We start from the raw sequence: 13,554 nt of genomic DNA on the forward strand, positions 1-13,554 counted from the left end.
CTGACCACTCCCACCACATGCAGGAAACGGACCTCCCTGTCCTTCCTCAGGACATACAGGGTGCTGTGCTTCAGGGTCCCTCTCCCAGCCTGTGCTGACGCAGCTGCCCTGTGCATCTGCCTCCCTGGGAGCCTCGGCCAAGCTCACCTGCACCCTGTGCAGCGGCTACAGCAGCTACTATGTGGGCTGGCACCACAAGGTCCCAGGGAGGGGTCCCCATTTCCTGATGCGAGTGGGCACCAGTGGTGTTGCTGGATTCAAGTGGGATGGGATCTCTGACTGCTTCTCAGGCTCGGGCTCTGGCCTGAGGGTGCCTGACCTTCTAGAACGTCCCGGAGGAGGACGAGGCTGACTACATCTGTGGGGCAGACCATGGCAGTGGGAGCAGCTTCGTGTAACCCACAGTGACACGGGCAGGGAAGTGAGACAGAAACCCCAGTGGTGGCCCCGCCCCCTCCCCTCCCATCACCAGACCCACAGTTTAGAGGGTGCCTCCTGACCTGCCTCGAGAGTTGCCACCTCATCAAGTATTCTCATAACTCAGCACCTGTCTGAGAGGAAGGTCTGTCTTTGCACAACCTTCCTGGTCTTGGTCCACAGCAAATGTTCCCCAGGTCTGTAAAATGTAAGCCACTCTAGACCAAAGTTCAGTGACACATATGATGTCGTGAACTTCAAAGCTGCAGAACAGCATCCCCTGATCCCCTTATCAGTCTGTACAACATTCACGTGGAGCTTCCCAGGTGGGAAAGCGAGTGGCAAAGAACTTGCCTACCAATGCAGGAGAGGTAAGGGACGTGCATTCGATCTCTGGGTTGGGAATACCCCCTGGCAACCCACTCCAGAATTCTTGCCTGGAGAATCCCATGGACAGAGGAGCCTAGTGGGCTACAGTCCATGAGGTCTCAAAGCGTCCCAAATGACTGAAGCAGCTCAGCACACAGAGCCTTCGCTTAGCTCACCACTGGGGAAAATAAACATCAGATGGATCCTTCTGACAGTGGTTGGAATTGGTTGCTCGGGTGCACATGCGATATGTAGTAAAGAGTGTCCCAGGGAAAGTGATGGTGCTGAGGGCTTTACTGCCTTTCAGCGATGAGGGAAGATGAGGGCTAAGAGGAGTGGAAGACTGAAAGAGGGAAATCACACTGAAGAGGGTCGATCCTGGGTGAGGATATAGGGGATTCACGAGGCTGCTCTTCAAGGATTTTTGTAATTTCAACAGAATTTTTTACCCAGTGACAAGTGTGTATGAAACAAAACCCCCATCCCTGTCCGCTATGATGTGTGTCTGCCCCATATTAACAGATCACCCAAGTGACCAGCTTCTATGCTTCCGCCGCGTTTTCTAGGTCAAGCACTCTGCGTGGAGGCTGGGACATCCCAGGGGCCAGAGGAGGTGCCCAGGGCCAGTAGGAGGCACCATGCAGTGTCCCAGAGGGGTTGTCAGGCCCAAAAACAGGGAAACCACTCGGAGATCCAGAAGCCTGTGCAAACTGTCCTCCCTGATGGGGGGTCCCTATTCCCTTTGAGGTCTGTCCCCTGGGAGCTTCTGGTCCTGGTAACCTAACCAGCCAGTTCAGGTTCTGGTCCCTCCTTCTCATCCATGTGGAGCCTTTGCCAAGTCTGGGTCAGAGAGAAGATGCGGAAACGTGAGGAGTCAGAATGTGGCTCCAAGTAGAAGTGGCTCCTGGGAGAGTCTGTGCAGAGGACAGGCACAGCTGTGGGCAGGGGCCCCGCAGGGCGACCTGTGTGCAGTTAGGTGTGTGATGAGTGTGTATCAGGATATTACAAGTGTGTTTTTTGTTCCTGTGTTAATGTGGTTTTTGATATTATTGGTGTTAAATTTATTTTTAAAATGTCTTCCTATAAAGCAAACGTATACAGAAAACTAACACTTGATCTGATAATGGAATTACTGTATTAACTTTTTCGTTAGAGTATTTGGATCACTATTTAACCAGAGTGATTTATAATCTTCCCAGTTATGTGTTTTATTTTCAGGTGAATGTCCACCACTTAAACTGCTTTCTCGAAGAACTAGGAAATTTTACATCATTTGCAATGTTTTATAAAATAAACATACCAAGCGAATCTATGGTAACAAGTAGTTGCTGGAGTTTGCTAGCTATTTTGTTAGATATTTCTGGTAAAAAAGTTTATATTATGTCTTTTGTGGGGTAATTCAATGATAAAATTTCCAGGTTTTCCTGGAAAAATGTCATCTCTTTACTTATATTTTCTACGAGACCAAAGTCGTACCTTCCTGGGAAAGTATGATGTGAAAGTGAAAGGCTCCCAGTCGAGCCCGGCTCTTGGTGAAACCACGGACTGTCCAGCCCATGGAATCCTCCAGGCCAGAATCCTAGAGTGGGTAGCCTTTCCCTTCTCCAGGGGATCTTCCCGAGCCAGGGATGGAACCCAGGTCTCCCGAGTTGTAGGCAGGTTGTTTGACAGCTGAGCCGCCAGGGAAGCCCAGGAAAGTGCGATATCCCGGCTTTTTCGATGGTTTTCCTGCAGCCCCTGCCCCATCTCCCCCCTGTTCTGTGTCTGCAGGTTCCCTCTCCCAGCCTGAGGTGACTCAGCCGGCCTCCCTCTGGGCATCTCCGGGAGCATCAGCCAGACTCCCAGACTGCACCCTGCACAGTGGGCCAATGTCGGTGGCTAGCAAATATCCTGTTTCCAGCAGAAGCCAGGGAGCCCTCCCCAGGACCTCCTGGTGTTCAAGTCAGACTCCAATAAGCCCCAGGCCTCTGGGGTCCCCAGTCACTTCTCTGGATCCAAGGCTGCCTCAGCCAATGAAGGGCTCCTGCTCATCTCTGGGCTGCAGACTCAGGATGCGGCTGACTATAATTGCTACTGTCACCAAAACACTGGTATTTACCAGGGGCTTCAGGCCCACAGCGGCCCTGTGCCCTCCCTCACGCAGCTGTCCCTGCTGCTCTGCCTGGACCGTGTCTAACTCCAGTTAACCTCCTGTGGTCACTTCTGAGCTTCCAGAGAACAACAGATCTGACCTGTCACGTACTGCCCCTCATCTCAGATCTGACACTCACCCATGGCTCTGATCACGCAGATTGCCATGTTTTGACACACATCTTCCGAATCAGAGATATAAATCCTGCAGTGGAGATGCTATAAGTGGCAGAAAGAGGCTGATTCCTGCTCTGCTTCACTCAGACCCCCCAAAATTAATAATGCAAGTATCTGGGTAAAAATTAACTTTTACTTAATTTTAATAAAAATTTTCAAATAAGAAAATAAACTTACAAAGATAATTATATTTCAGATATGGAAGTCTTATCAATGAAAAATTGAAATAAGCATAGATCGTCCTTCAATTAAACTCATGCACGTATTTAAAGTAATGACCTTAAAATTTTCACTAATCCATTAACATAGTTTCACACATTTACTGTCTCAGGGAATCCCAGGGGGTCCAGTGGCTAAGACTCCACGATCCCAGTGCAGTCAGCCTGGTTTCATCCCTGGTTGGGTAACTAAGATACCACAAGCCACAGTGAAGACACCACCCAGACAAACAGACAAATACATATTTATAAAAGTCTCACAGTCACACCTGCAGTGTAACACACTCGTGCAGCGCATGACAGACCACAGTCGGGCCATTCTTCTCCAGACAGACTTCCCCTTAACTGTATTTTCTCGGAGCCACTGACTGGGACGACTGGTCCTACCACCCACCACGTATCAGGCTCCCTGGGAACAGACGCTGCTCAGGGCCTTTCAGAGTCTCAATAAAAAGTGCCATGAGGATCACAGCCCTGCTCCCTGCAGCCTGTGCCCTGTGCCTGCAGCAGAGACGCCCAGTAGGGGTCACTTCGTAAGAGGGGACACAGCGACGGGAGTGCACCGTGTGGAAAGCCTCACACAGTGAAGATCCAGACACTCAGGAATCCAGAGTCCCACCCCCGGCCTCTCCCCCTGCACCTTCCCACCTCCACAGAGAAGGGCCCCCTCCTCACGGCTGAGGGGACGCACAGAGGAAGCAGGGCTCCGGCCACCAGGGAGGGGACGCACAGAGGAGGGACCCGCTCTCCCGCCCAGAAGGGGACGGGCCTCCCCGGGGCCAGCACTGCCCTGACCTCATCCTGATGGAGAGGAACCTGTGCCCCAGAAGCCCTCTCAGTCCTGACCCCGAGCAGCCCAGCGAGACGTGGACAGACTCGGCCTGAGGGGCCTCAGGGGGGCACACAGGGGCCTGAGGTCACAGCGGACACAGAGGAGGCCCCTGAACTGGCTCTGAGGCGGGGACAGTGCCCAGGGCAGGGGCAGGAGCTGTCCCTGAGGGCTCCGCTCAACAGGGCACAGGGAGCGAGTCCGGGCCTGGACACCAGGGGGCGCGCGAGGGCCACTCCTGAGCTGGTTAGTGGGGTGAGCGCGGGGCCCAGGCCCTGGCACTGCCAGGCAACCAGTGCTCAGGGCGCCTGGATGGGACCTCCCGGCCCTGGGCCCCCACAGCCCCGCCCCAGTCCACACCCTGCCCCCCTCAGGCACAGGGACAGGAAGCAGGGCCCAGGGAGGGGTCACAGAGCTGGGTGGGGAGAGAGCTGGGGGGTCAGAGAGCTGGGTGGGCAGAGAGCTGGTGGGGGTCAGAGAGCTGGGGGGTCAGAGAGCTGGGGGGCGGGGCGGGGAGGACGGGCTTTTGCATGAGAGGCCCCGCCCCCTCTCCGGCTATGAAGAGGGGCAGGAGCGGGGTGGGGAGCTCTGCTCAGCTGTGGGGCCACAGACGGCAGGACGCCGAGATGTCCACCATGGCCTGGTCCCCTCTGCTCCTCACCCTGGTCGCTCTCTGCACAGGTGACTGGATGGGGGGACAGGGGAAGGGCCCTGGGAAGACGCAAGGGCCTTGTTCCCCGCTGTCGTGTCTGGACCCCCGAGTCACCATCTCTGTCTCTCCCCCTTCCAGGAACCTGGGCCCAGGCTGTGCTGACTCAGCCGTCCTCTGTGTCCAAGTCCCTGGGCCAGAGCGTCTCCATCACCTGCTCTGGAAGCAGCAGCAACGTTGGATATGGTAATTATGTGGGCTGGTTCCAACAGGTCCCAGGATCAGCCCCCAAACTCCTCATCTATGGTGCAACCAGTCGAGCCTCGGGGGTCCCCGACCGATTCTCCGGCTCCAGGTCTGGCAACACAGCGACTCTGACCATCAGCTCACTCCAGGCTGAGGACGAGGCCGATTATTACTGTGCATCTTATGACAGTAGTAGCAGTGGTACCACAGTGCTCCAGGCCAGTGGGGAAGTGAGACGAAAACCTGCTGTCCTCTCAGACTCAGGGCTCTGGGGGCAGAAACATCCTCTGCAAAGGCAGCTGTTTCATTTGTCTCTTTGGCCTAAGACTGGGTCCAGAGTCACACCAGGGAACTTGATCCAGAAAAATCTGTTCACATCTTTCTTAATTCACCCCTTCCGCAGCTTTCTTTGGCAGCAACGCATTGTCTAATTTTCTCAACTTGAGCAGAAATCCCCAGTGCCAAGGGCGGGTGCCCTGGGGATAGAGTCCTTGATGGGTCAGGTCAGAACCAGAGAAACACAGGACAATCCTGTCTGATTCTGGACTCTTCAGAGTGTCCAGTATGTGTGCTGGGCCCAGCAGCTCTCCTTCTCTCTGATGCTAGTCGTGGACCCCTGGGGATCCCTGCTCCATTTCAGGTCTCGGGGGCTCTGCTCATTTTCCAGGTCTCAAATCTGAAGCTGGGGCTCCTTGGCCGTCTATGGGCTGAGCTGAGGCCCAGGATGCTGCTCCCGCCTTTTCTGTGACAGCCTCTCAGGCTCCCCCAGAGCTCCAGGCTTGTGGAACTAGACCAGGACTCCTTTCCATTGGGGAGGTGGGGCCGCCCAGCAGCTTCCTGCTCAGCGTCTGGCCTGACCTGCTGCTGCTGCTATCACCCTGACTCCGGGTCATCCAGGGGCTCTGCCTGGGCATGGAGCCTCTTCCTGTCCCCTCTGTCCTTAAAGTCCCTCCAGCAGCCCATTCCCAGGAGAAGGTCTCAAAGGAAACAGGAAGTTCGTGTCCCCATCCCTAGGGACACAGTGTCTCTTTGCCCTGAAGCTCAGGGGCTGAGGTTGGGGTCTGACTGAGGTCATCTCAGACCTGAACTCTGACTCGGGAGCCTTTAATCTCCATCACTGGGGCATCTGCCCATTGCCTGGAGTTTCTAGAGCTCTGACACCTCTGATCGGCCCTCAACGTGAACGCCTGTGCTTTTTCTTCACAGGGGAGATCACTTTGGTTACTGCTGCACCGCCACGGGAGCATCTAAGGTGCGTCTTCCATTCGGGTCTTTGGGAACTACTGCCTCTCCATGGCCCTCACTGCTAAGAATCACCATTGATTCTTCCCGTTCAATATCTTTGTCTAACACTTGCCACATGATGTTGAATTCTTGTTATGGAGATCAAATTCACTTTGCTCCTGATTTGTGGAGTTTCCACAAATTATTGTCACCAGATTCCAATATGAGAATAGTTGGTGCTTTTACAATATAACATGCTAAGGTCTTGATACATTGATGACTTTTTTCTTAAAATGAAAAAAAAAAAAAGACGTGTTCCATGCCTTCCCTTCCCCCATAGGTAGTGGATGCAGCCTGGGGTTATTTCAGTTCCGTCAGCTCAGTTCAGTTCAGTCGCTCAGTTGTGTCCGACTCTTTGCAGCATGCCAGGCCTCCCTGTCCATCACCAACTCCCAGAGTTCACTCAAACTCATGTCCATCGAGTCGGTGATGCCATCCAGCCATCTCATCCTCGGTCGTCCTCCTCTCCTCCTGCCCCCAATCCCTCCCAGCCTCAGAGTCTTTTCCAATGAGTCAACTCTTCGCATGAGGTGGCCAAAGTACTGGAGTTTCGCTTTAGCATCATTCCTTCCAAAGAAATCCCAGGGCTGATCTCCTTCAGAATGGACTGGTTGGATCTCCTTGCAGTCCAAGGGACTCTCAAGAGTCTTCTCCAACACCACAGTTCAAAAGCATCAATTCTTCGGCACTCAGCCTTCTTCACAGTCCAACTCTCACATCCATACATAAACAATAGCCTTGAGTAGACGGACCTTAGTCGGCAAAGTACTGTCTCTGCTTTGGAATATACTATCTAGGTTGGTGACAACTTTTCTTCCAAGGAGTAAGTGTCTTTTAATTTCATGGCTGCAGTCACCATCTGCAGTGACTTTGGAGCCCCCCCAAAATAAAGTCTGCCACTGTTTCCATGGTTTCCCCATCTATTTCCCGTGAAGTGATGGGACCAGATGCCATGATCTTCGTTTTCTGAATGTTGAGCTTTAAGCCAAGTTTTTCACTCTCCTCTTTTACTTTCATCAAGAGGCTTTATAGTTCCTCTTCACTTTCTGCCATAAGGGTGGTGTCATCTGCATATCTGAGGTTATTGATATTTCTCCTGGCAATCTTGATTCCAGCTTGTGCTTCTTCCAGCCCAGCATTTCTCATGATGTACTCTGCATAGAAGTTCTATAAGCAGGGTGACAATATACAGCCTTGACGTACTCCTTTTCCTACTTGGAGCCAGTCTGTTGTTCCATGTCCAGTTCTCACTGTTGCTTCCTGACCTGCATATAGGTTTCTCAAGGTCAGGTGGTCTGGTATTCCCGTCAATTTCAGAATTTGCTTAATAGGCTCCAAATCAACGAATGCAGACCTTTGTATGATGTGAGTCTGGGCCTCAGACACAGAGGATGAGAAAAGAACACAAGGACCAGCACATTGTGTGAAGCAGACACGGGAGCAGCAGCTCCGAAATGGACAGAATATTTTATTTCGTTTGACACGGTGAGAACAAGAATGTTGTGGTCGTACTTCACAACAACTGCACAAGTTTTCATCCTAACCCCCTTCACCTGCCCTTCCCTGTTCTGCTCCATGTAAGGCCACTTAGGGGAAAGGGAATTTAGAACACTCCATGATACACATGCCCAGTTGTTTAGACACGGTATCATTTCAATTTCTGATTTTGAGTCATGTCTTTTTCTCTTATTTTCATCTGACATTTTGGAAGAATCTCAATGTCATGATTGCATTGTTAACTTTCTTCTAAAAATCTGCAGGTACATTGATGCTTGGTTTGTTGATGGTTTCTCTGAGCACAGGATAGCTATCTCCCCACGCCCGGGGCAGGTGTGAGTGGCGACTCCCCCTGTCCTGATGCACTGGATGGTTGTGCCGGCAGGGGTTCCATAGCCTGTGTGGTGAGGAGACCCCTGTCCCTTCACAGAACACATATGACTCTGTGGTTTCCTGTTGGGTTTCCTGCTGGAGGAAGCAGTACCCTCCGCACAAGGAGCAGGAAGTGATTCCACTGGGGAGGGAAGAGAGGTTCACAGTCACAGGGGAGCGTGGTGTTGGGGTGAACAGGATCGTTGGGGCAAGAGGGGGAGCACATCCAATTATGACTCAGGTTCACATCTGCAGGGAAGGATGCAGGTTTGAGAAACGAAGGACGTGGGGGTAGGGGGCTGATTAGGGGAAGATTGTCACCCCATCACTCAGGGTCTCCTCCCCATGCTGTCCCCGCTCTGGGTGAGGTCCAGCATCTGTCTCCTTCAAGACTCACCCCTCAGGGGACATCAGGTGACCTGGGCAGGGAGAGGCAGGAAGTGGTTTACATGGGATGAGAGGCATGATAAGGCCCAGGAACCCACCTCCAGCTCAGAGGCTGAGGAGGCCGCGACCTGGGAGGGTCCCCACCATGGCCTGCACAGTGCTTCTGCTCGGGCTCCGCACTTACGGCTCAGGTCAAGGGCCGGGACTCTGCATCCTTGGGGCACCTCCCCGCAGGGTCTCAGAGTCCTTGTCTCCATAACAACCCCTGTCTCTCTCCTGTCGCTTTTGGGGGTGGATGCTCAGACTGCATTAGGTCTAGGAGCCAGCACTGTCAGTGTCTCCAGGAGGGACCGTCATCCTCACCTGTGCCCTTCGCTCTGGTTCAGCCTACTCTCCCACCCAAATGGAACCAGTAGCCCCCAGGCCAGGCTCCCCACAGGCTTACCCACAGCACAAGCAGCCGCCCCTCTGGGGTCCCCGGTTGCTTCTCTGGCTCCATCTCTGGGAACAAAGCTGTCCTCACCATCACGGGAGCCCAGTCTGAGGATGAGGCCAACTATCACTGTGGTCTGTGTATGGGTCGAGGTACTTACAAGTGCCCGGTGATGGAAGCCCATGGGGAAGTGCCAACAAAACCTCCTCATGTGCTCAGAGGACTCAGCACGTAGGGACAGGAGTTGCTGATTAGAAAAATGGAACAAACTAAATCCAGGGCTAACAGAAAGAAGAAAATAATAGATGTTAACATAGAGAAAAACAGCTGCCAGGGAACCCAGAGAAAAACAAAATAGAAAATGCTAAAACAGGAGAGAATCAAACAAAACTGAGCAGGTTCCTTGAAAAAATATATATGTTTTTTTTTAGTTAGGCAAGTGGGTGTTAGTCACTCAGTTGTGTCTGACTCTATGACACTATGGACTGTAGCCTGCCAGGCTTCTCTGTCCATGGGATTTCTCAGGGAAGAATACTGGAGTGGATTGCCATTTCCTTCTCCAGGCAAAGTTCAAGGACCTGAACTTCAAGTTAATGCTATAATGGATAAAATCTTTGAAAGCATTGGCAGGAAAATGCAGTTTGGACATAGAAGTATGTAAACAGTTTGTGGCCATGTGTGTACCACGTGGTTTTAAATTATGTCCACAAATCCTTTCCTTCAAGGGTGGACCTTATACTCCCGTTCACAGGTGGGCTGGACTTAGTGGCTCACGTCTAATGTTAGAATATTGTAGAAATGAAAATGAAGCGTCTGAGACTAGGTCATATAAGGAGCAGCCTCCTTGCTCATCCTCTTGGATCACTCACTCTAGAAGCCAGCTTAGTCGTATCTTGAGAACACTCAGGTAGCCCAGTAGAGAGGCCCAGGTGAAAGAACTGAGGCTTTCTCCCAACAGCCAGCAAGCAAGCTGGTTTCAACAGCTATGTGAGTAAGCCATCTTGGAAGGAAATCCACCAGCCCATGTCAAGGCTTCAGATGATGGCAATCTCATGAAACCCTGAGTCAGAACACTCAGCTGAATTATTCCTGGATTTCCAACTTTCAGCAGCACATGAGATAATATTGTTTTAAGCTGTTCAGTTCAGTTCAGTTCAGTTTCTCAGTCGTGTCCGACTCTTTGCGACCCCATGAACCGCAGCACGCCAGGCCTCCCTGTCCGTCACCAATTTCCAGAGTTCACCCAAACCCATGTCCGTTGAGTCGGTGATGCCATCCAACCATCTCATCCTCTGTCATCCCCTTCTCCTCCTGCCCTCAATCTTTCCCATCATGGGGGTCTTTTCAAATGAGTCAGCTCTTCTCATCAGGTGGCCAAAATATTCGAGTTTCAGCTTCAGCATCAGTATTCCAATGAATATTCAGGACTGATCTCCTTCAGGATGGACTGGTCGGATCTCCTTGCAGTCCAAGGGACTCTCAAGAGTCTTCTCCAACACAACAGTTTAAAAGCATCAGTTCTTCATTGCTTAGCTTTCTTTATAGTCCAACTCTTACATCCATACATGACCATTAGAAAAACCATAGCCTTGACTAGATGGACATTTGTTGGCAAAGTAATGTCAATATGCTGTCTAGGTTGGTTATAATTTTCCTTCCAAGGAGTAAGCATCTTTTGATTTCATGGCTGCAATCACCATCTGCAGTGATTTTGGAGCCCAAAAAAATAAAGTCTGACACTGTTTCCACTGTTTCCCCGTTGATTTGCCATGAAGTGATGGGACCAGATGCCATGATCTTAGTTTTCTGAATGTTGAGCTTTTAGCCAGCTTTTTCACTCTTCTCTTTCACTTTCATTAAGAGGCTGTTTAGTTCTCCTTCACTTTCTGGCAAAACTTTTTCTTGGCAAAGCTCTATTAGCCTTTGCCCTGCTTCATTCTTCATTCCAAGGCCAAATTTGCCTGTTACTCCAGGTGTTTCTTGACTTCGTACTTTTGCATTCCAGTCCCCTAGAATGAAAAGGACATCTTTTGGGGGTGTTGGTTCTAGAAGGTCTTGTAGGTCTTCATAGAACCGTTCAGCTTCAGCTTCTTCAGCGTTACTGTTGGGGCATAGACTTGGATTACTGTGATATTGAATAATTTGCCTTGAAAACGAACAGGTTATTCTGTCGTTTTTGAGACTGTAAAGATCTAAAAAATCTTGAGATTTTAAGCTGTTAGTTTGGGGTAATTATTATGCAGCTGTAGTTCATTAATGCACTGCCAACTTTGGGCAATGTCTTTATCCAGGGGCGCCTGTCCATTTAGTCCAATTTTAGCCAGAATCTGCCAAGTCAGTTTAGAAAAACTACCCCACCCTTGATCTGACCACCCTCAGTATCAGATCAAATTCCTTATCACTCACCTCAGTATCTTATCAGCCTTGCCTAGCCTTAGCAATGATCCTCTCAGTCTAGCCAGAACCCAGCCTCACCCTTAGGGTCCTCTTAGTAAGTACTGACACCCACCCTGTTGCTGTTCCTTGCTGTTCAGGCTGCCAGTCTCTCTTTGCAACCCCGTGGACCCACCCTGTTCCTCAGCTGTAAATCCCAGCTGCGCCCTGGTGGAGTCAGACTTAAGCTCAATCTCTCTCCCCGATTCTAAGACCGCACTGTAGTACTCTTACCTTGAATAGAGTTTTTCTTACCACCTTTAGTAAGTGTTATGAATAGTTTTTTTAACATTTCCAAGTTCTGTTACTAGGAATTACTCTCAAATGAATATTTCCATACCTTTACTTTTTATATTATGTTCATTTGGAGGAACAGATTTCAAGAATTAAAATATTTCATGTTTTTAGGATACAAACAGAAAATATCTTTTTAAAAATATATTTATATATCTTTAAAAAAGTACCCATGTAGGAATCTGAAACAGATGTGTATATAGATGTCAGAGCTCCAAGGAAAACTGAATTCTCTGTAAACTATAAATTAAAACTAAAACATTCAGCCTGTAAATAGTGAAATCTTTGGAATTAACTTGCCAAAAATCATACAGAGAATGAAATTTTAATATAAAAAGAACATATATTTGAGATTTAGACCAAACTGTTATTTAAATAAAGGTATGTCAAGTCCTAAACCCTCTGTAAAAAAAGAAGTGCTCTGCACCTTGTAATAACCTATTTGGATCGAGTACAGGAACCTCAGCCTGTGAGGGCCTTGTTCTTCCAGAACTGCCGAATTTTAAATACATTCCACAGAATCAGTGGATTCCTGAGGTATCTTCTGGTTCATAGTAAGTCTATTTCCCATTCTACAGTCAGTTTTGCTGAAGTCTCAGAAAATGTAAGCAGATTCTGATGTCACTGAAGTGCACCCTGGTCAGCCGTGTGATCACAGGAGCCGTGGAGCTGAGCTCCCTCACTTGAGATCAGGAGCAGGAGCCTTTCCCAGGTGCGCCTCCAGCAGAGTCCGTGGACCATCCCAGCAGGCAGATCGTCCCCCAGGGTGAGAACTCTGCTCCTGAAGGGGCAGAGCAGAGAGCGTGAGGAGTGAGGGGCACCGGGGATACCCCGGGAGTGGCTCTCCTGACCCACAGGTTTTGCTCTGTCCTGCCCTCCCCTCCTCCTGTCTCCACCCCATCGGAGCATTTCCTACTTTGTGGTTGGGGTGGTCTGTGGCCTGTCAGGAGCAGGGGCTCCCCAAGTTGTGTCCAGGTCCCTCTGCCTGTGACGCCCCTGATGAGCCCAGATCCAGGAGCACCATCTCCTGCCGAGGGAGCAGCAAGGACACGGGGACCACCAGGCAATGATGACAAGGGATTCCAGGCAAAGCCCTGCCTTTGTGACCTAGAACAGAGGTCTGGGGGAGTCAGGGGTTCGGCCCTGTTCTCCTGCAGCTGGTTGGACCACACGCCCTCCTGGATCACACTGGGCCCCACCCATCCTGATGAGGAGGCTGGTCATCAGTGTCACACAGCTCATCACTAACCACAGCCACAGGAATTCCCGCGTGATGGGGATGTCTGATGAAAGCTTGCCCTGTACTCCCGTGTCGGCCCCATCACTGCCCTGACCCTGGCTGTGATGTCCCCAGTGCTGGTTGAGGCCTCTGCAGTCACTTGGGCTGTCAGTACCAGGTAGGCTCACACCCTCGTCCTGGTCCCTTTTATGGGATCCATGAAATTGACTCCTTTTCTCCAAATACAAGCAACATCTCCATGTGCCCAGATACAGTGTCTCACGGGTTCTGGGCAGGATGTTGAGGAAGCAGAAGCTCAGCATCTGTGCCCTGGACCCCAGGGGCCTCTCCCACCCCCGCACGTCCCTCTCCTGCTCCAGGCTTTGTGCTCTGCCCTGAACCCTGACCCTTAGGGAAGCTGGGTGCCTCCCTGTCTCTGAACACTGCACCCTAGGAGCCCTCCTCTCCAGGTGAAGGAGACCCTTCCCCTTAGGACATGGTTCTCAGACTCCTCACTTGCTCATTTCCTCCTCTTTTCCCTGATGACCTCTCCCATTTTTCCCTTCCTGGTTCCTTGTTTGAGATGATATTGGGTAAATG

At 50.9% G+C, this 13,554-nt stretch overlaps 1 gene segment (V, D, J or C); it reads left to right on the plus strand.

Annotated features, from left to right (window-relative positions):
* The window catches only part of LOC128062134 (immunoglobulin lambda variable 1-40-like), a 134,707-nt gene that overhangs the window by 38,384 nt on the left and 82,769 nt on the right, over positions 1–13,554 (plus strand). Inside the window, 1 exon segment of the V gene segment in view lies at positions 4,931–5,061. Within this exon segment, the coding sequence occupies positions 4,931–5,061 (131 nt within the window).

The sequence above is a fragment of the Budorcas taxicolor genome, chromosome 17 (genome assembly GCF_023091745.1).
Source record: "Budorcas taxicolor isolate Tak-1 chromosome 17, Takin1.1, whole genome shotgun sequence".
In the NCBI taxonomy this organism is placed as follows: domain Eukaryota; kingdom Metazoa; phylum Chordata; class Mammalia; order Artiodactyla; family Bovidae; genus Budorcas; species Budorcas taxicolor.